At 41.4% G+C, this 22,847-nt stretch overlaps 1 protein-coding gene across 2 annotated transcripts in view; it reads left to right on the top strand.

Annotated features, from left to right (window-relative positions):
- Positions 1-21,810, top strand: part of SAMD12 (sterile alpha motif domain containing 12) — a 378,174-nt gene extending 356,364 nt beyond the window's left edge. For both annotated transcript variants that reach the window (XR_013351652.1, XM_077847043.1), the window contains one exon: positions 13,376-21,810. Coding sequence is in view for 1 of the 2 variants with exons in the window: in XM_077847043.1 (XP_077703169.1) it covers positions 13,376-13,398 (23 nt within the window). In the remaining variant the exon portion in view is untranslated. The remainder of the gene's footprint in view (positions 1-13,375) is intronic.
- The last annotated feature ends 1,037 nt before the right edge of the window (positions 21,811-22,847 follow it).

The raw sequence follows: 22,847 nt of genomic DNA, 5'->3' as shown, positions 1-22,847 counted from the left end.
TCCAAGCCTCATAACTTTTTTCCTCAATGGAAATTAGTACTCACTAGCCCAGGGAAGATTCCCCCAACCTCGTTAGCTGTAATATAGGCTGTAACCTGCTGAGAGCTGACAAATCCAGTTTAGACAAAACCAAACCCTACTGTCTCCCCACCCTCAGCATTTTCTCATTTTGGGAACTCAATGTGAAGTGGGCTTTTTTTCTCTTTGAACTTTTCTAGACTATATGGACTGTTCACATCTGCTCCTGTGTTCCAGGCCAAAGGGCCAAAATCCACAATAAAGAAATAACCTTGGAGCCTATATTCCGAATCCTATGAGGCATACCCAAAGTGAAAGGCCTATAACAAAAGAACTCTTTCTTTTAAGACTGGTTGCTTGGTTTTTGCCAACTCAAAAGGATTTATGTAAACGAGATCATTCTCTGCACTTCAGAATGTTTATAAAGTCTTTCCTAATTACATCATTTTGTTTATAGAATGATTCTGAGAAAATGATGGAGAACAGAGGGGAAGCCTGGAGCCCTTGCTATAGAAAGCAGGAAGGGGAGATGAGGATCAGAATAATTTATACTATGGTTGAGGGGACCTGTGGTTTCACCTGGTTTTTTAGTTTTTTTCTTTCTGAAATTTTTACTAAATCTCTCTGTTTTCTCCTCTACAAAGCTGGTTTCCAATATGGTAGCTACAAGGCACATGTGACCACTTAAATTTAAATGAACTAAAATTAAATGAAATTTAAAATTAATGTCCTCCAGGCACTAGCCAAATGTCAGATTCTCAATAGCTACATGTGGCCAATGGCTACCATATTGGAGGAAGCCAGTATAGGACATCCCCATCATTGCAGAAAGTTCCACTGACTGGGCAGTGCTGCTCTAGATTAAGAACTCTATGGCTAGGGATCCCTGGGTGGCTCCGCGGTTTGGCGCCTGCCTTTGACCCAGGGCGCGATCCTGGAGACCCGGGATCGAATCCCACATCGGGCTCCCGGTGCATGGAGCCTGCTTCTCTCTCTGCCTGTGTCTCTGCCTCTCTCTCTCTCTGTGACTATCATAAGTAAATAAAAATTAAAAAAAAAAAAAAAGAACTCTATGGCTTTGCTACTCAAAATGTGGTCCACAGACCAGGAGCACCAGTATCACCTGAGAGCTTGTTAGACCTGCATGATCGGCCTTTTCACAAGATACCCAGGTGACTCATGGACATTAAAATTTGAGAAGTACTGTTGTAAAATACTCTTCCACTCTAAGATTCTGTATGGTGAAATTTATCATCGTTATCAGCATTATATCTTAATATTTATTTAGCTTGTATGGCGTTAATTCCAAAAGATACTTTTGTACTTTGAGACTTGGCATGCAAAAGGAGAAAGACTATACCTGTGTACTCCCTTTAAAAGCATGTTTTTCTCTTTCTCTTGGAAAAGCTGCAGGGCCTAGAGAATTTTTTTTGAATGTTTTTTTCTGAAGAAGTGAATCTTAGCATTTTTCCAATGAAGAAGCTATTGGAATAGTCAACAGAGAGACCTTTGAGATTAAAATAAGATTAAACAGGGATCGGGATCCCTGGGTGGCACAGCGGTTTGGCGCCTGCCTTTGGCCCAGGGCACGATCCTGGAGACCCGGGATCGAATCCCACGTCGGGCTCGCGGTGCATGGAGCCTGCTTCTCCCTCTGCCTGTGTCTCTGCCTCTCTCTCTCTATCTGTGTGTGACTATCGTAAATAAATTTAAAAAAAATTTAAAAATAAAATAAATTTAAAAAATAAAAAATAAAATAAGATTAAACAGAGAGGGAAATAGATTAATCAAAAAAAAAAAAAGGAAAAGTAACTTGACTTACTCAGGGGTGCCCTGCCCTGGGAGGGAATGAGGTGAGAAGCAGAAGCAATGGGAGAAATAAGGAAACAGTCCCTCAGGATATAATCTGCCAGCTGGTCCTGCCATCGTGGAAATGGAGTGGGAATTTCAATGGCAACTTGGATTGAACTTCAAGGCATGTTTTCATGATCTCACATGAGATTCATTGTTATTTGCACCAGTGGACAGAGTTTTCTTCTGGAAGGTTCTGTGGGCTTTTAGAGTAGCTATTGGAATTTAATGACTTGAAGTGCTTACCTCTGTCCAGTGCAAAGAATGGAATCACTGAGTTACCTCCTACTAATTGTCTGGACAAATGCATCCCTGCTGAGAGCATCTGGCCTGATGATACTTTCTCCCAAAAAGGCATCAAATCATTTGATGTGGTGCAAGATGGCAGCCACTGTTGTCAGCAGTTCTAGTTCAAAATGGCCATAAAGCTGGGTGAGGTTTTGCCATATTCTTCAGGACATCATGCCAGGACTGAAGTTATAGGTGTCCTGGATTATCACAGAGAATTAATGGAGTTCAGATGCTTATATGAAGCATTTATACTGAGATTTCTAAACCAGCTTTCATTAGAGAACAATACCATGGTCCCCAAACAAATTCTGCTCCTACTTTAAGTAGCTACTAACCTTACTTATGCAGCTTAGATATTACATTCTTTCAACAAACATTTTTGAGAGTACTTTTCATATTTTTTTTAAGATTTATTTATTTATTCATTCAGAGAGAGCGAGAGAGAGGCAGAGACACAGGCAGAGGGAGAAGCAGGCCCCATGCAGGAAGCCCGATGTGGGACTCGATCCCAGGTCTCCAGGATCACACCCCAGGCTACAGGCGGCACTAAATCGTTGCGCCACCGGGGCTGCCCTACCTTTGATATTCTAAGCATTCTTCTACACACTGCAGAAGGAGAAGAAGACATATTCTTTGCCTGGAAGAGCTTGGGGTTAGGAGCAGTAGTGCCTAAAGAGTGCTCCTCAGACTACCAACATTGGTGTCGCTGCAAGCTTGTTAGAAATGCACATTCACAGACACGCTCCAGACCTACTGAATCAGATTCTTTCCTTGTGGGGCTCAAAATCAATGCCTTACCAAGCTCTCCAGGGGATTTCAGGCAGAGTAAAGTGTGACAAGCATTAGTTTATAGACAGACACATCATCAGGTGATTCTAATACAGTATGATGAGTACAATGATACAGATATGAAACTCCACCAGCCCGGAAGCCCCCAAGGCAATGTTGGGCATTTTAGTAAGTACTCAATGGAATAAATGTTGCTTCTTGCTTGATTGATTGATGCATGAATCAACTTGTACAAACTAAACAATACTGGGAGGATGGAGCATGCCTAGTTTCCCGGACTTTCAGTGGGCTGGATGGCTTGCTCAGGCCTCACCGCTCTTGCCTTGTCCCATTCTAAAACCTGATGTTTGGATCACTGCACTGGATTATATCCAGAATTCTTGGTATTTTATTATGTGAACTGAACAAGACTGTAAACTAAATTTCCCCACAGTCTACATACTTTTCTCTGCCTGAAGGAGAAGTAACTAGTGGTTACGTACTAGGGAGAAGACAGAAGTGCTGCCATGGACTTGTGCCAAGCTGGCCTCACGACAATCACATAGAGGTTTGCAGACCTGCCCCTGGACATTCTAAACCAGTGGAAATGGGGAGTGGCTGGACAAAATTAAAATTTTAGAAGCTCTTTAAGATGAATCTGATGCAGTTAAGTTTGAGAACCTGTGGCCGAAATGCCAGAGTTCTTAAACCCTGGAATCCAGAGACTCAATTTAACCCACAGGAGCCAGAATGGACTTCTGTAAGGTTTTGAGTCTCATAATATAGACTAGCAGATTTACTTGTGGTAGAACAGTAAGTGAACAAACATAGTGTCTTTGCTTTTCTATGGCTGAGGAAGAGGAAAGGGATAGCTTGCAGAGAAAGTGTATTCTTTCTCTCACTGTGTGTGTGTGTCTGTGTGTGTGTGTGTTTGCGTGTGGTATTTCAGCTTCATCTCATGGACCCTCTAAAGCCCCAGAGAGAGGTGACAGTCCAAGCCAATGAGGACTGCAAAGCCAACTGCAGAAAGGCTCCTCTCCTAGTATCTGGAGCCAATCACATTCTAATTGAAACAATAAAACCAAGGACTGAGAAGGTGGGGGATGGGGGCCAAGGCTTTCCTACCCCATCTAGATATAAATGCTTGCCTGAAAATGTTCCCAAGGGTCCTTGGGACTGCACATTTCCTGCTTAGCACTTCCAGAATCAGCAGGTCCCTGACATGTCATAACCAGATCAAGGGTCATAGCCTGGCCTACATGCAGCCTGTGTTAGCACATTTAGCTCTCCAAGCCTAACTTCCTTCATCTGTGGAGTGAGGTCACTGTATCTATCTCCTCAAGTCGCTACACAGTGGACATGGGTTCTTTTTTTTTTTTTTTTTAATTTTAACATTGTTTTAATCAAGTAATGTAGCTGTTTGAAACAGGAAATTTTAAGACCATCAAATAGATCAAAGTGAAGGATTAATTTATTAGGATAGCCTCTATGGATAAAACTTCTAGTCCGTGGATTTGAATTCCATCGGAAGTTTGGCACCAGACTGAATACTAGTCTAAGCCAAAATTTTCTCTTTAGTGTTTAGAAGCCCCAAACAGGTTTTCCTTCAGATTAAAAGAAAAGAGTCCCAAAAACTAACAGAACCCCCATGCTAGTCATTTGGTAAATACTTGGTTAACAATCGTGCTTACTATTATGGTCATTGTTGTCTTCAGGCTCTGTGTTAGTATTCTCCAAAGAAGCAGAACCAATAAGAGATCTTGGTTCTTCAACTGGAGATATATCAATTCATCCATATCTACCCATCTCTCTAGTTATTGAGAGACAGACAAATCTATCTAAAGAGAGGGAGTGTATACAGGGGAGAGAGATATCATATGGATGGATGGATGGATGGATGGATGGATGGATAGATAGATGATAGATAGATAGATAGATAGATAGATAGATAGATAAAGGAATTGTTATAAGGAACTGGCTAACACAATTATGGAGGCTGAGAAGGCCCAAGATCTGCAGGCTGGACACCTAGGAAAGCTGATGGTGTGTTAGTCCAAGTCTGACTCCAACTCCAAATGCAGAAGAGCAGTGTCCCAACTCAAAGAAAGAATTTTTTTTTTTTTTTTTTTTTTTTTACTTATTAGTGATGAGTTTATTCTTTATTTTTCTTTGGCTATCCCTGGCTTAGACTCAAGTTGTAAGTATCTTGGGGCAGCCTAAAACCTGGAAGTGGGAACTAGGGCACGGATAAAGAGAGCTCTAGGAGAAGCCCTCTTGTTTTGTCTGTAAGGGGACAAAAAAGATTTCTTGATGCTTAGATGCTTAGACTTGACCTTTTTTTATTTAAAGGAGTTTTTTTTCTTTTTTCTTTTAATCCCAGTATAGTTTACAGTGTTCTATTAGTTTCGAGTACAATCTAGTGGTGATTCAGCAGTTCTGTGCATGACTCAGTGCTCATCATGATAAGTGCATTCTTAATCCCCTTCACCTATTTCACCCATCCCCCCCTATCCAGCCTACCTCCCCTCTGGTGACCTCCCCTCTGTTCTCTAGTTAAGAGTCTGCCTTCTGGATTTGTCCCTTTTTTTTTTTGTTCATTTGTTTTGTTTCTTAAATTCCACATATGAGTCAAATCACATGGTATTTGTCTTTCTCTAACTTATTCAGCATTATCCTCTTTAGATCTATCCACGTTGTTGCAAATGGCAAGATCTCATTCCTTTTCATGGCTGAGTCTTACTGGGCCTTTTGTTCTACTCGGGCCTTGAACTGATTGGATCCGGAGCACCCACCTTGGGAGGGCAATCTACTGTACTCAGTCTACTGATTCATATGTTAATCTCATCCAGAAACACCCTCACAGGACACACCCAGAATAATGTTTAACCAGACATCAGGGCATCCTGTAGCCCCGTGGGGTTGCCACCTACAGCATCACCATAGTTTACAGTTTCCGAGGGTTTATGAGAAGTCACAGGCTAGTTTGTATGCATCATCTGTTTTCTCACCAGTAACCCAAGTCCTCTGCCAGCCTAATACTCATTTTGCCCAAGATTCGGACCTCGATTTTCATGCAGTCAGGGAGTAGAGTTAATTTCTTAAATATACTCAGAGGGCAAACACCCGCGAAACTATCGGGAGGCAGGCAGTGGCAGAAATGAAGCCAGTGCAACAGACAAGGCATACAAGTTCTCCCACCAAGGAACTGGTGGCAGAGCTGAGCTTTATTACCACATAAATCCCCCTTTGTCCTTTTATCTCCTAACTTCTCCCCTACATGCTAATTAATTGAGCATACCTGTTTAAATCATCCAGTCTTGATTCTTATAATGGTATGCCTGCGAGAGTTCTAAAAGTTAGAAATGATTTAGTATTAGAGATTTTGATTACATTGAATATAAAATTAAATAAAATAAGCAAATGATGAATAGAAGAAAGAGTGAGGTTTGAACTTAGCCTTATATTCTGCACACACAGCAGTCAAACTTAAGTTGGTTTTTATCTTGGCCTATTTTGGGAGTGATATATTTGGCTCACAACCAGGAAGAGAAGATAAACAAGGACCTGTATCCTCTAAACCAACCTCAGCACTATTGACATTTTGGGCTGGATAATTCTTTGAGGGTGGGGGGATCTGTCCTAAGGCAATTCTAGGATGTTTATAGGGTCTCTGGCCTCTACCCACCAGATGCAATAGTTATCCCTCTACTTGTGATGACCAAAAGTGCCTCTTGACAGTTAAGATATCCCTTCGGGGGGCAGGAGGGATTGCTCCCAGTTGAGAACTACTGCTCTAAACATAGGAAAGATTTCAGACTGTTAAATAGGAATGCGCTAGCTTTCTCTAGGTCATACCTCTTACTTATGGCACTTTATGTATAGGATTTGTGTTTGATGAGCATTCTTTTACACAAATACAGCTACTTGCTTTCTTTCTTGCATTCCTGTTAGGAGTTAAGGAATTTGCTTTCCTAACACGTGTTTCTTATTGAGTCAGAAAATCACTGTGGTGAGAACAGCTCTGGGTTCTAGTCTCAGTCCTATGCCTTTTGGCATTATGACTGAGGAGTTCATGAACCTGGCCTCATTTTTTCCAGGGGCATTAAGATCTTCTCTTTTGGCCCTCAAAGATGGTGGTGAAGCTCCAATGAGTGACTGCCTGCAGAACTTTGGCTGGCTCATTGTAGCGGCTCAACAAATGTCAGTTCTGCTAATTATTGGCCATTATCCAAGGGTGACTGGGGATGTCCTATGGAATGTATCTCTCACACCTGACATAAATAGCCCCACATCAAAATGCAGTTCAGGTCCACTCCCAATACCCTCTAACTTGAATCACATAAAAGACACTTTCAGATAGAGGATATTTTATTTATTTGTTTACTATATGGTTCTTCTTTTGGAATGGAAGACACTAAACAACCTTTTTGTTTCTTTCCTTCAGCCTTGTGAGAAGTAAGGCTGCCTCTACAAGGTATCTTTTCTTCTTCCCAAAGAAACTAATCCCATCAGCCTCTTGTTGCTGGAGTAGGGAAAGGTGGAGCTGGATACACTCAGCCCCAGATCTGTTCTTAAATCCTCTGCCAAGCTGGCCATTGCCTCCCCGGCCCCTTCCTGCCTTTGAAGTGAAATCTCCTTATCATGGACTGGTCTGTCAATGTCTGCACTAATGTAGGGCAGAGTGAAAGCCATGGCGTGTTGACTATGGTCTTGGCAGGTGAGAAGAGTGTTATCCTTCTCCTGGAGGGTGCAAAGGCTTGACCTCTGGGCATGGTGTTTCTTTTTTCCTGGCCCCCAGCTGTGGCACTGGAACATTGCCCTATTTGTACTTTCAGTTCTCTAAGGAATTCTGGGAATGCATGGTAATAATAATAATAAATAGTAGCCATCACTCAGCAGGTATTTGCTATTTGCCAAACACCATGCAAAGTGTTTTTTCTATGAGCCCATTTTATCATTCCAGCAACCAAGTAAGGTAGGGATTATCATCACCATTTTAAAGATGAAGAAATTAAAACCCGGTCAAATTCATGTTTTCAACATCATACAGCTGGTAAGTGGTGAGTCTGGGATGTCAACCCAGATCTGCCTGATTCCAGAGCCCACGCCCTTAATCACTGAACTCAAATCCTTCTCCACTCATCCCAGGCTCTCGAGCCATTGGACTTAGGAGGTGATTAGTTCCCAGAATGCCTGAATAGTAATGTTGACCCATTAAGCAGAGATCAGAAAAAGAGCCCTTTACTTTATGTTAGCTGCAAATCCATTCATAGCCAGCACTGGCACGCACATTTATCTTTAGTCCTTAGATGGCAAGAGAGGAATTGGAGCAATCTCCCTTTCCATATGCAGCCCTGAGCTACAGGATTAAATCTCCTATAAAATTAAGCATTGAATTAAGCCGAAAAGAACAAAAAGAAAAAAAAATCTCTTCTTCTCCAACACCATTCCTTTCTTCATTAATTTCACTGTTCCTTAAGCACTTTCTGTACATCTAGCACTGCACTTTGAACTAGGAAGACACACACTCAAAAGACATGGCCTCAAAAAATTTAGGAGAGATGGATACATTAAAATAAAGTGTTCATGGTGGGTATGGTGGTCAAGATTTCAGATTCCGTGCTGGCTGCTAGGGGGATGTTGTCAGCTACATCTAGGGGAAAGAAGGCTTCGTAAAGAATGTGACACGTAAGGTGGTCTTGGAAAATGGAGGGGTATGTATTCACTAGCATTAGAGAGTGCGCAAAGAAGGCATCTTGGCAGGAGGAAAGGTTGAACAAAGTCTGTGAACAACTCAGTATATGTTAGGAGCTGAAAGGAATCTGAGATGGCCAAAGCCCAGGGGTTGGAACGCAAAAAGTGCACACATTTCTCCGTTTAACGAGCCAGAGCCATCAAAAGCAAACTGCCACTTTGTATTTTGACCTCAGGTAGCTTTTCTATGCCCGAAGACATGTTTCCAATTGCAGATAACAAAACTCCTGAGCGAAGGGAAAACAGCAGAGCCCATCACTATACATCTGGGATTGAAAGACAGTGGTCCAAGCCTTACCCTAGGCAGCACCTGGCACATACAACCTAAGCAGAGGCCTTTTGCTCCCACATAAAGCCCAATTCAACATAGTGACACGTTCAAATGAAAGGCAACTAACTATAAAAGATCAATGAATTCTTTACTGATTCCATGGAAAGATGGTCACAGGGGCATTATGCCATAGCACACTCTTCTCCTTGGCCAGCTCTTTTCCAAAGGCCTGACTCACACGGTAGCGGTCGCTCTGAGTCCCCTATGTCACTCTCTAAACCCCCACTTTGTCTCTTTGTGGCCTCTACTTCTCCACGTTATCAATTTCTTTAAGGAGTATCCCTCTGCTCTCCCTATCATCTCTGTCTCATATAAATGAATTAAGTCTTTAATTTTCTTCCGAGCCCAACAGGGCCCTTTATTGTGCCGAATGAGTTTACGGATAAACACAGAATCCTACTTAGGAGAGAAGAGAATGAGAAAGGCTCTGAGTATTTATACTTTACACATGTGTCCCTGTCACTTCTGCATGACTCTAGAATGGGACATACCTAAGTCTGAGCACAGATTTGATCCTCACAAGCTGTGTGACCTCAAGCTAGTATACTGCTGGGCCTTAATCTCCTTATCCATAAAATGGGGATATCCCTACCTCTCTGAAGAAATCTACAGGGGAACTACAGGTAAAGAGCTCTGAAATACAATGAGTTCAGCTTATGTTCTTGGTTATAAGGTTATTATAGCCTAAAACTAGACATGTCTGCTTTCCATTGGCTATTAGAGGTTCATGTGGAAAACATGGCTATTGGGAAAAACAGCAGCTGTGATAAGCCTAGTTATCAACTCCTGATTCAGCATCCAATCCAATCTATAGTAATTAATTAGAATTCACTATTATCATTACTCACTTTTAAATTTTATTTTTATGGCTATTTTTTTTAAGATTTTATTTATTTATTCATGAGAGACAGAGAGAGAGAGAGAGAGAGGCAGAGACACAGGCAGAGGGAGAAGCAGGCTCTACACAGGGACCCTGACGTGGGACTCAATCCCGGGTTTCCAGGATCACGCCCTGGGCCAAAGGTGGCACTAAACTGCTGAGCCACCGGACTGCCCTTTTATGGCTATTCTTAAAAATACTTTTCCAAGGTCACACATTTAATCAGAGCTGATTTTTTTATTAGTTTCAGAGGTAGAGTTTAGTGATTCATCAGTTGCTCATCACATCGAGTGCCCTCCTTAATGTCCATCACCCAATTACCCTACCCCCCCCACCTCCCCCCTGCAACCCTCCCCTCTAGTTTGTTTCCTAGAGTTAAGGGCCTCTTATCGTTTGCCTCCCTCTCTGTTTTCATCTTATTTTGTTTTTCCATCCCTTCCCCCATGTTCAACTGTTTTGTTTCTTAAATTCTGCATATGAGTGAAATCATATGATATTTGTCTTTCTCTGACTTATTTCACTTAACATAACACCCTCTATTTCCTTCCATATTGTTGCAAATGGCGAATTTCATTCTTTTCAATGGCTGAGTAATATTTCTGTGTGTGTGTGTGTGTGTGTGTGTGTGTGTGCGCGCGCGTGCGCATGCCACATCTTCTCTATCCATTCATCTGTCGATAGACATTTGGGCTCTTTCCATAGTTTGGCTATTGCAGACATTGCTGCTATAAATGGGGCCTATGTGCCCCTTTGAATCACTGTTTGTATCCTTTGGATAAATACCTAGTAGCGCAATTGCTGGGTCATAGGGTAGCTCTATTTTTTAGGAACCTCCATACTATTTTCCAGAGTGGATATACCAGTTTGAACTCCCCTTTCTCCACATCCTCACCAACATTTGTGGTTTCCTAAGTTGTTAATGTTAGCCTTTTGTGAGGTGGTATCTCATTGTGGTGATCTGTATTTCCCTGATGCCGAGTGATGTTGAGCATTTTTTTCATGTGTCTGTTGGCCATTTGTATGTCTTCTTTGGAGAAATGTCTGTTCATGTCTTCTGCCCATTTGTTGACTGGATTATTTGTTTTTTGGATGTTGAATTTGATAAGTTCTTTATGGTTTTGGATAGTAGCCCTTTATCTGATAAGACATTTGTAAATATCTTCTCCCATTCCATAGGTTGTCTTTAGTTTTGTGACTATTTCCTTTGCTGTGCAAAAGCTTTTTATCTTGATGAAGTCCCAATAGTTCATTTTTGCTTTTGTTTCCCTTGCCTTTGAAGATGTGTCTAGCAAGAAGTTGCTGCAGCCAAGGTCAAAGAGGTTGCTACCTGTGTTCTCCTCTACAATTTTGATGGATTCCTGTCTCACATTTAGGTCTTTCATACATTTTGAGCTTGTTCTTGTGTGTGGTGTAAGAAAATGGTCCAGTTTCATTCTTCTGAATGTCACTGTCCAATTTTTCCAACACCATTTGTTGAAGAGACTTTTTTCCATCGAATATTCTTTCCTACCTTGTCAAAGATTAATTGACTATAGAGTTGAGCTTCCATTTCTGGGTTCTCTATTCTAGGGCTGATTTTAGCAAAAATCCCAAAAGGATGCTATACTGTGTCTGGTTCCCAGAAATCCATGTGGTTTTTCTAGGCTGCACTCATCCATTGCAGGTTGACCTGGATAGATTTGTATTCATGTTGGTTTCTATTCGCCCCTTCAATATTACTGGAGTGTTATCTCTTAATGAAACTGCAAAGTAGTTATCTTTGAGGTAGTATTACTATTAGTATGGATGCTTTAGTTAGTGCTCATTAGTCAATCTGCATTCTTGTGAACCTGATTTTTGTTGTTTTGCAAAATATTTAAAGAAACAATAATAAAATCCTAGCATCTTCCTCATTTTACTTAGAGTTCTTTTCTATGCATATTGTAGTATACCATACCTTTAACACGTAGCTGCATAATCATCATAATTACTACTTTGATAGCCACATGAGCATCCATCTTGTTAATGCGCCGTCATTTATTTAACCTACACTTTGAACAATGGGAGACTTATTTTCCAATCTTCCCACTATTATAAATAACCTCTAGGTTATATATCTGTGTGTACAGTTTCTCTCATATTTTAGATTATTTCCTTAGGATACACTCCTTGAATGGGAACAATGAGTCAAAGAATGTGAATTTTTAATAGTTTTTAAATAAACTGACATTATTTTTCCACTTTACAATGCCATCAGCAATATATTAGTATCCTACTTTCATTACAACCATATCAGTAGTGTGTATTATTTTATATTTAGTACACTTATATAGTACCTTACTTTTGTTTTTACATTGTCAAAAATAGCAAGTTTTTTTTATTAATTTTTTTATTTATTTATGATAGTCACAGAGAGAGAGAGAGAGAGAGGCAGAGACACAGGAGGAGGGAGAAGCAGGCTCCATGCACCGGGAGCCCGACATGGGATTCGATCCTGGGTCTCCAGGATCGCGCCCTGGGCCAAAGGCAGGCGCTAAACCACTGCGCCACTCAGGGATCCCAAAAATAGCAAGTTTTAATCAAACATTTGCTTAATAAATTTTGCATTCTCTCATATTTTGAAAAGCCAGTTTTAAAACCTAGGTAGGATTTTTTTTTTCTTTTTAACATCAAGAACTCTTGGTATCTTTCTCTTTCATTGCCCAATAGTTTTGTGTATTAAATAAAGCTAATGTTGATATTTTTATAACAAAACATTCAGTGGCACTCCCATATTAACTAATAAATGAGGAACTATAGGGAGGACTCAGATAAAATGATAAGAAAAATATAAAATAAATAGTTACAAAACCCAGGAAGACATATCTATGCCAACATTCCCAAAGTCAAAAGCAAGGTTGCAATGCAGGTAGTTCAATCTCTGATCAGACTTTGATGACTTTCTCTGTCCTTGACCTCCTGCTCAGCCAGTCTCACTTTTCACCTAGCAAATTCAGGAGCTCCGGCCATACTGCTTTCAACATTTCCTTCTGCTTTTTATCCCAGGAAAGCTCTCTAATGAATAAAACCATCATTATCTCCACTCCCACCACCACCACCACCACCACCACACACACACACACACACACACACACACGCCTTCATACCACTCCCAATCTGATCTTGTTCCAGATCAGGTAAAGACATGAAATTCCACAATGTAGCAAATCACAGACCAGTGAGGGATGAATGCTAGTTCCAGAGGCCTGATTTTGCCTTGCCTTCCAGGCAACTTCACCAGTCCCTGAGATGGATGTCTTCCACGCTCTGCCAAATGGTGGCAGGACATTCCAAGAATACAAACCACCATAAATTTGTCCTGGAGTTGAGTAACTATTATCTCTGTTAGAGATTTCTCTTTGACCTAAGGATGTAGGATTTGTTTGAGTAGGATAATTGCTACATACCAGCATCTGGGAACATGAAGAAATGACTCACTGCATTTTTCCCTTTTCGTCTTACAGCCTCCACCGAGGGTTCTCCGTAAACGTGGTTAGCCTTCCAAGCTGCTGTCCTGCCAGCTGATATGAACGTGGCCTGTTCCTCACGGAGAGACTAACTCATGGCACTGCCTGAAGATATCCATGGAGCATTGACAGATTAACCAGATTAACTGACCCATTCAGTCAAGATTATGGGCTTTGGAGAAATCTTAGTTTGCTGTGGATTTTAAAATGAGGTGCATAATATACAGTGCCAACTGGTTCCAAGTGGTCATTGGCAGACCACTAGCTGGAAAATTGCTTCCAGTTTTCATCACTGTGCATAACTCAAGCTCCCTTCAGGGAGCTGTCTGTGCCCTTCACTAGAAGTCCTATTTTAGCATGGCAACTACTGGATTATTTTATTATGTGTGCAGATGGCATGATGTGTTAGAAAAAAAAATCACAGCAGTTCTGCAATCTCAGTGGAAGTGTTCACAATATTCTGCCCTGGTAGGAATGTAAACATGTCTTGATTACGTTAGTTATGGTGTCTTAAAGGTGTTCTGTCCAACTCTTAAGCACTTTACCTGAGAACACTACACCAAAACGAATCAGCACGTTCAGTACATGTGGGAAAAGCGAGTATTCTCTTTTTTTTTTCTTTTATAAATCTCGTCCTTGTTCTGGCTCAGACTGTCCAAGACAAACTCCACACCTAGCATATCCCCGGTCATTTGTGGTAGATTGGTGTAAACATGGCCACAATACTGTTAGACTTAACCTGTTGACACTTTACTCCACCAACTGGATTTCTTGCAGTGCCAGAGGGAAGTAGAAGGGGGCTGGTGGTTGAAGTATCTTAGCTCTTTGTTCCTAAGCTGGGAACCGAGGCACAACTTAGCACATCCACATACAGATGAACCCAGGAGGCTTCTATGTGGCCGGTGTACATGCTCTCTCCTTCTATAGAAGAGTGTTTTCAATGGAGAAAAGAGATGGCTTTTTAGTCAAAGACCATGGTGGATTGAGGGTAAGGAGAAAAGAATGCAGTTTTCCTGTATTGGTCTGGCTTTATGACTTTAGGAGACTTTCTAGGTCAAGTTTAAATCACAGCTCTCTGAAGATGGGAGACAACAGGTGTCCCCTTGCGTGCCTAAGGAAGGGGAAGGGCCCAATTCATACTAGGTTCCTACCTCCATAGAGAACCGACTAGTCCCTTTTAATCCTTTCTGGGATTCTCTCCACAATTAATTATTTTTTTTACTACATCTTACAACAAAGCACAGTCCTAGGAAACTGATCAACCCAGTTATTGCTTGTCTTTGGGCATTAGAGAGATGTCCATATTGACTGACCCTACATAATACTTTAGCTTTGTTTTCCCCCTTGAAAATATAAACTTGGCTGAATCAAAAATTCAGCAAATATATTCTGTGTACTCACAATCCCAATCTGGGACTGACAGGTACCAGAGACTTTCCTTTAAATATGCATAACAACCCTGGGGCCCTGCCAGTACAAGGAAATTTGGCATTTTAGGAGGGGGTCTCCATACAAGCACTCATGATCTGCTCTCCCTTGGCGGGGGGGGGGGGGGGGTGTCTCAGGAAATGCACAACACATTGGAAAATACCCCCACCTGAGATCAGGAAAGCTGACAGGGGAAGGGAAAGAGAACCGAATGTGATTCGGGTGAGTCACCTCATAGGATGACTCACCACAAACCTGTCAAGCTGTTATTGCCAGAGGAAGGGGCTTTGGAGAGGGAGCTCAGAAGAGTTTTCAGTCACCATCAAGATCTGGCCTTATGACAGGTCAGCACCAGGACCATCAGGCTCTCACAGACCCTAATTCTTTACAAATCCAGAATGAGGCGGCCAAACCCTGGCTGTCCATACCCCTGGAGATAACATTCCAAACACTACTGCCCACCCCCTGAGTTTCAATTCCAACAGCAGGGCTTCCTTCTTCTTTCATTCTTTCTTTTATTTAGCAAGGATTTGTGAAGCACCTACTACGTGCCAAGCATTGTGTTGGGGTAACAACAGAGTACGAGGCAGACTCCCCATGCCCTTCTGGAACAGTATCTCCTCCCCCTAGACACTGCCCCCATCTTGGCTTTTCCACAATGGAAACACAATTCAGACAGCTTTCCCCACTTCCAGAGTGACCTCACAAAATGCACAAGGCAGCAGGCTGTTCCCTTGCCTGTGGAAGTAGACAGTGGAGGAAGTGGTAGTAGGCAGCATGAGGCCACATATTTGCATCCTTGTATACATCAGACCTTTCCCAGGCCCAGACTTAGCTGGTTAGAGCTTCCTAAAGCAGCTTTCGGTTGCTTTCCTGGATGTTCACCTTGGTCATCTGTATTCCCATCCTTTACACAGGCACCAACATTGGTCATTATGCCAGATTTTCTGAAGCTGCAGTTCTCAGTATAGTCCAGGGGACCCAGAATAGGGCCTCCTGAATCCAGAAGAATGACTGTCAGGTGCTAAGATACTGTAGCTGGGAATTAATTGGTTTATTAATTCAGGGTCATTCTGAGACTGTGGCTAACAACCTTGGAAAACTGGATACGCTTTATGGCACAGTCAGTCATTAAATGATAGTGGTTCATCCTTTCTTTGGCCTTCGTAAAATATGTTCTGAACAATTAAATAAGTCGAGTTTCCTAGCCTCTTTTTTTTTTTTTTTTTTTTTTTTTTTAATGTAGCTACAAGTGTGCTGACAGATTATGAAAAGGTGACAGGTAAGGGTGGAGATGGGAAAAGGCAAAATTGAAGATGATGAAAGAACCCAGTTGAAGATGGCGTCTCTATAAATGCCTTAATTCCCAGAACACCACGTTATTTGCCTATGAGCTACGACTGTTTTCCAAACTGTGGACCTCATTATGAAATCACTTGGCGGGGGGGGGATAGTTTTGGAAACGTGGTGGCATAAAAAATCTGAGCATTCCCTTGCTAACCGGCAAAATGGAGACACGAGTTCCTTCGCAGCCTCCACAATTCTTCGTTCCATGTTCATCCACCATTTCCCGCCATTACTTCCTGCTGTGCTCTACCTTCTTCCTGAGATGTGTGTAGGAACTTTTTCCTCCCAGAAGTTCAGGAATGGCTGTGGGGAGTTTTGTTTCAGTAGGCAGCAGGAGAACCAGGAGGTAAAGGATAAATATTTTGATGTCTAAGGGCTATAAACTGTTGATGCTTAACTTTTCCTGTTACTTAAACCTCTGCTACACTTTTTATTGAAAGGCTGACACCCACACTTGTGTGGGGAAAGACACTCTTGGGAATGACGAGAAATGAATAATTATCAGACTCTCTGGGGTGCCAAGGGGATTAGCTTGTTCCAGCTTCCGAACCGAATTTAAAATGCAGAGCATCATCCGTGGTTCTGCTAGGGTGAAAAAGCGAATCACTTCAGTAGTTTAAGACATACCTAGGGGATAGAGATCCTATAAACTTTCTTATGGGTAATGGCGGCCCTTCAGCCCCCTGCTCAGGCTCCGTGAGCTGTGTAACTGCACATTTGACTTCTACCTCCAGAACGGGGGAAGCAACCCCGAGTCCTCTCCCAAGTCACTTCTCAGTTGCAGAGACAGATGTTAACGGTCCTCCGTTCTGAGGAGATTCTTCCATTTTTAACACTCATGGGGAGAAGGACTATCAACCGTACTCACAAATATAAAAGAAGGATAGAAACCTCTAATGGATTTACCCCAGTGTTACGTGCAAAGGCTTCCTTTGTCTGCGAATGCCACATGATTGATTTTGGATAGGAACAATAAAAGTCTCTGGGAAGAAAAGTTTTCACGACCCCCTTAGTACTTTAGCTTTACCTAAACCTCCTCTTCCCTGTGCCATTAGCTGCTCCATTCTTTGTGATGTTTTCCTCTACATTCTTTAGAGTAATTTTGTTACTTGACAACTAGACTTAAGATTGCCATAGACTCTTTTTAAAAATCTAATCTTTGAAAATGACATAAATTCTTTTATGCCTTAAAGGCTGTTTTTATTCACCTCTCCCACAACCCTTTCCACCCCACTCTTTTGCTTTTTTTTTTTTTTTAATCTCTTCTTTTAATACAATTCTTTGGGTAGATTTTGAGTATTCTATAAAGAACTCAAACAGAAAAACTTAACCGTCTCCTTTTTCCCCCAATACTGACTAATAATTCCTTCTTTTTTTTACCATTTTATTTTTATTTAATACATTGATTTGTCCTTTTGTGGTTTTCTTTTTTTTTAAATAATAAATTTATTTTTTATTGGTGTTCAATTTGCCATCATACAGAATAACACCCAGTGCTCATCCCGTCAAGTGCCCCCCTCAGTGTCTGTCACCCATTCACCCCTACCCCCCCCCTTCCACCACCCCTAGTTCATTCTTATGCTTGACGTTGGTGAGGGTTCGCTGCCCAAACAGCAGTGGGATGTGGATTCACATCTCTAGGGAGTGACTGGTCAAAGCTGCTAATCAAAACAGAACCCATGAGATTATGAGGGAGGACAGACCAGGAGATGCTTCTGCACAGGGCACAGCTGGGGACTCTACTTCAAAGACAAGGAGGTCCTGCTCCTTTGTTTCTTAAGATCTCACCTAATCCTGTAGCCAGAAAACTGCCTCATGAATTCTCCTTTATCAATATGCTTGATTCCTTGGCACCACTGCATAGTTTCCAGGTCAAACAGAACCACATTTCCATTATTTTGCTCTGGTGACTTACTCTTGTGGGGAGACAGGGACATTCTTTTGAAAGCTAATCACCTGTGGGCAGCTTGAGAAAAAGTTGGCCATGTGCACAGAGAGGTTCTTCCCCACCTTAATAAACAGAATAAAATAGATCCTTCCTTGGAGATTCTTATACGGGAAGGTGCTAGAGGGATGTATCACACTGGTTCTCTTCTGGCCATCATTTTGGCCCTGCAGGGAAAATTCTGGAAGTAGGGGGTGGGAGGAGTGCAGAGCATCATTCCTGAGATCTAGAAATTTAAAGATGAAATTCACCTATAGGATAAATGCAAAGGGGAAGTGGCAGTGAGAATGGGATCAGTTTTAGACCTTCTGCCCGACAGCACAAAGACTGACAAATGACTTCCACAGAACAGCAGAAAATGCGTGTTAAAGGCTTTGCAAGATTGGAGATTTATGCACCATGTAGGGCTATTTTACAATCTTGAAGAGCCCCAAGCATTCTTACTTCAGAGCCTCCCTTCTCCAATTACGTCAAGCACTAAAAGGAACCAACAACATACACCTAATAACATTTCAAAGTAACCCTATGACTTGCACTGAATTGCAGTTGACTGGTTGACATAATAAGTGTTGTAGATACAGTCTTTCTGATTATACATTATTCTTTTCATATTTTGGAGCCAATGGTTCAGGGGTTTCATTTCTTTAATGGCTTGTTTTGTTGCTGTTGTTGTTCCAAACCTCCAACATTTCCAGAAGCCTTAGAAAGGCTCTTAAACCCAGGCCTTTCTGCCTCAAGTGCAGAGTGATAGAAACAGCCCTACTGATATGAATGACACAGAGACTGTGACATTAATCCAGCTGGAGAGGCTAACACCCAAAACACTGAAGACACTGAAGCCTCTGCTGGTTGCTTTCTGCATTGCTTAAAACCTTTTAAATTTCAGTTGTTTGGATCAAAGGAAGTAAACGGGCTGCTCTCCACTTGGCTTTGCCCTGTTAGGGCACACACATAGCTATCAAATGTAAAATTCTAAACTGGGTTGATATGCAAGAGCTCACAGATCTGTTATGTGTGATTGTATTTAAATACCATTCTCTCCAAACATTTTCAAGAGCTTAACTCTGTAAAAAAAAAAAAAAAAAATCTAAAACAAGAGAGATTCTTATTAGGTCATTATTTGTCCTGCAGTGGGGGAACTGCTTTTGTGACATAACTTTGAAGAAATACTTGCTTGCCATTAAATGCGAATGTCTGGTGGTTGCTCTGTTCCACAAACTGATGGTGGGCTTCTCCCATCCGCAGAGGAAGTTGGCCTGCCCAGCCTCACCCCCATTCCACCCCCTCTCAAGATAGCGCAAGGACCATGAAGACACCTTTTGAAGCTCTGGATAGTCTCCCTATTCATGCATAATTTCAAGAATATGATTTGGGTTGAGCACTGCCATGGTCTTTGATTATGTGACCCCTAAATCAATTAGAATTTTATATATATATATATATATATATATATATATATATATATATATATCCAGTATTTTTTATTGACCACCATCAACTGCATTTAGTGCTTTGCATTGGGAGCTGCCTGCTTATTCTGTGGTAGCTTCAAACAGTCCCCATACCTATTTCCCATACAGGAGAAGGACTGAGAATGTTTTCCCACACATCAACTGCAGAAGTTTTGAAGCATGTGACCAGGTTCTTTTTCACATCAACAGGCCCCTGTTTGTAGGAGGTAAACCTAAAGAGAATTGGGTCAGATTGGAGGGGCTGGGGAGAGGCTGGGGGCCTCATACTGGTGTTTGAACACTGGAAACTGTCTTTTCCATTGTAATGCAACTCTCATCTCCAGTCACTAGAAAGAGAAGCATTAGCCTCTTCAGTGAGTGTTGGCCACCCTGGGGGTCGTTGGGGTTCCACTTGCTTAAACTCACACATAGACAATTTGAAGGTGCTCTGGGAGGTCTGAATGGCATGTCCACCATTATCTTTTCTCCACCAAAAGAAAAATGCTATCCCTTCAAGGCCATGTTTGAGGAGACCAAGGCTTGGCTAGTGAAGTTCACACTGCTGAGCTGAATAATGTTAGGCTCTTGACTTTGCACTGCAAAAGTTTCAGTCATGATTGGCACAGAAGCAGCTAGTCTGTTGAAAAGCCAAGCCAGCACAAATGTTTGAAACTAATTGCACTGAAACTCTTGTGCCATTAAGCCATACTACTGTAGCTCCAATTAATCCAACTATTTAATATCATTAGCCACTAAATTAAGTAGCTGCCCCCAAAACTTTAGAGAAGATCAATATTGTAACAAAATTACTTATTAGCAGTAAAAAGTACTTGAGAAAAGAAAATATTGATCTGTTGTGGCTTATGTAGTTGAGTTATTCTTAGGACTTTGTGGATCTGGCACTGCTCTGAGAAAGGGGAAGAAGAGGTTTTGAATTCAAGAATACTTGGATTCAACAGAAATTGCCGGTCTCTCTAGGCTTCTGCTCATCTGTCACCTTAGCAGGCAGGAATGTTTGCAGGCTAAATAAAAGGAGCTAAGGGGAGGTGTTCCATACCACTAATATATGTGCAATTATCACAGGGACCTGGGCTTTACTTGTGAGCCCTTTCTCTTTATGCTTTCTCCTTGTAGCTGGTACTACTGAGAGCCCATCCTGGGATTAGAAAAGAAAAGAAAGGGTGAAAAGAAAGTAACAATCAGCATTTTGCATATATACACACAAGCTTTATCTAATGTATGGGGACCAGTCTGCAGAGCCTATGGCTTAGGTGCCCATCTATCTCCACTTCTCTGCCTCCAAAAGGCTTAGAGTTGACCTAGCTGAGGGAGAGAGCCTCAGGTTTGGCTTAGTGCACTCAAAAATCGCCAATCTCTGAGTTGGAGAAGACCAGTGAAAGTGTGAAGTTGACAAATAGAGGGTCACAGGAAGCAGAGAGGCACATCGAACTTCATCGATGAGCTACTGTATTTTAGTATTTGTTCTAGGCAAGAAAGGAAGAAAAATCACACAATGTGAACTGAATGGAAGACCAGAGCTCTCAGTAGGGTATAAGAGGGGAAAATCTCATGAAAAAAATTGGTTCACGGTTTTACAAACACTAACAAACACGGCTATAAAAGCACGTTTCATAATACAAAAGCCTACATCGAGGGTAGAAATTTTTATAGCTTCCTTAAGTGAGTAGTTAAACCAGCAGTCTGAACTCTCTTAGTCCCCTAAGAGTGGTTAATTAAATAAGTATTTTCCTTATCCATTGCCCACATCTGTGGTTTTTTTTCTCTATGCACCCTAGAAAAACTCCCAGGACTAGACTTAGGAGGACTCAAGCAAGTTACATGGTAAAATCAGAGTGCCTTTTCTGTTGGATGTTCACTTTGGTTCCCTGGGTTCCCAGGGCATACAATGTTTAGAAACTTTTTTCTCTAAACATAAGAATTATTGTGCACCACAATCTTGAACCAACGATTTCCATATCTTAAGCAGCTCTCAACTTGGCAATTCCCTCTGGGTCTCCTTTATATTTTCTTATAATGTTTCTTTCTGTGTTGGGTTGTCGTCAAAAAAAGAGTTGGGGGGCATGATTCTTTTTAAATTGATAGAAATGAAACTGTACAGATTTTTGCCCCCTTGTATCTGTGAGCATGATCTCTATCGGGCTTGAAAATCTGCTTTATCATTTTGTATATCTGACTATTTTGTATTCAGCATTACTTGATTCCTTATGTGCATGGCAATGTATTAAAATGTGGGATTTCTATTACCGTGTAAAAGTGTTTTGATTCTGATTTTCAACATATATCCTTAGAAAAAAATCACATTAAACTTTTTATTTCTGTTTTCTTCAGCTCATCAGCTTTGCAGAAGGAAAAGAAAAGTTAACAGCATTTCACTTTCCCTGTGTTAGCTAATGATGCAATTCATGGTGGAAAATTGTCCTCAATTATGCTGTGTTTCCTGGAGAAATAATATATGTGAAATGAATTGGTGGCCTCCCTCCAGCTCCCAGCACACAGAACTCCCCCAGCAACGAATCCCACCAGCGTGATTGCTATTACCACTGAAGGCTTTAGTGGTGAGCACAGCCAGGCAAAAAGACACAATTCTTTTGGTCTCCAGATATGGTAACACCCTGGGAAGAGATGGGACAACAGACCTTGGTCCACCAATTTACTCTCACCCCAGAGAGTCTTGAGTGCTTATAATAGCATGATTGATGGCATTCCCAAGCGCCTCCAGTGCCATCTGTCTCAGGTAGTGACCAACTGTAAGCTATCAGTTACAGTATTTTATCGGTAGAGATACTGACCTTCAAATAACACCTGACCAAGAGATCTGGGGGCCGAAACTAATTGTTCTCCAAAACAGATGTGGCATAGCCAGTTCTTTATTTCAGCAAACATGTGGATATACTCCAGTCTCAACCACGTATTGAAGGGATGCCAAACATTTTTTCTCAAATAAAAAAAAATTTAACTAAATAATACAATGTACCAAATATAAACAACGGACCATTTTACCTGCTCCACCATTTCCACCCTTCCTTTACTCAAGGAAACATCCTAATGAGTACTAAGAGCCACTATGACTTTACTGAATATGATGAATTGCTTTGACTTGTACTATGGAAACACTTCTTTCCCAGAAAAGAAAAGGCACTTATAAATTGCATGAAAAAGAAAGGAAACTCTCACTGCCTTTTTTATTACAGGTTTACTGTGAATATAATTTGGGGGGGTTTCCTCCCGCTTCCCGAAAAGTTTTCCAAAAGCAAAACCTGCAATAATCTTTTAGGTA

Source organism: Canis aureus, chromosome 14 (genome assembly GCF_053574225.1).
Source record: "Canis aureus isolate CA01 chromosome 14, VMU_Caureus_v.1.0, whole genome shotgun sequence".
Lineage (NCBI taxonomy): Eukaryota > Metazoa > Chordata > Mammalia > Carnivora > Canidae > Canis > Canis aureus.
This window is presented reverse-complemented; position numbering and strand designations above follow the sequence as displayed.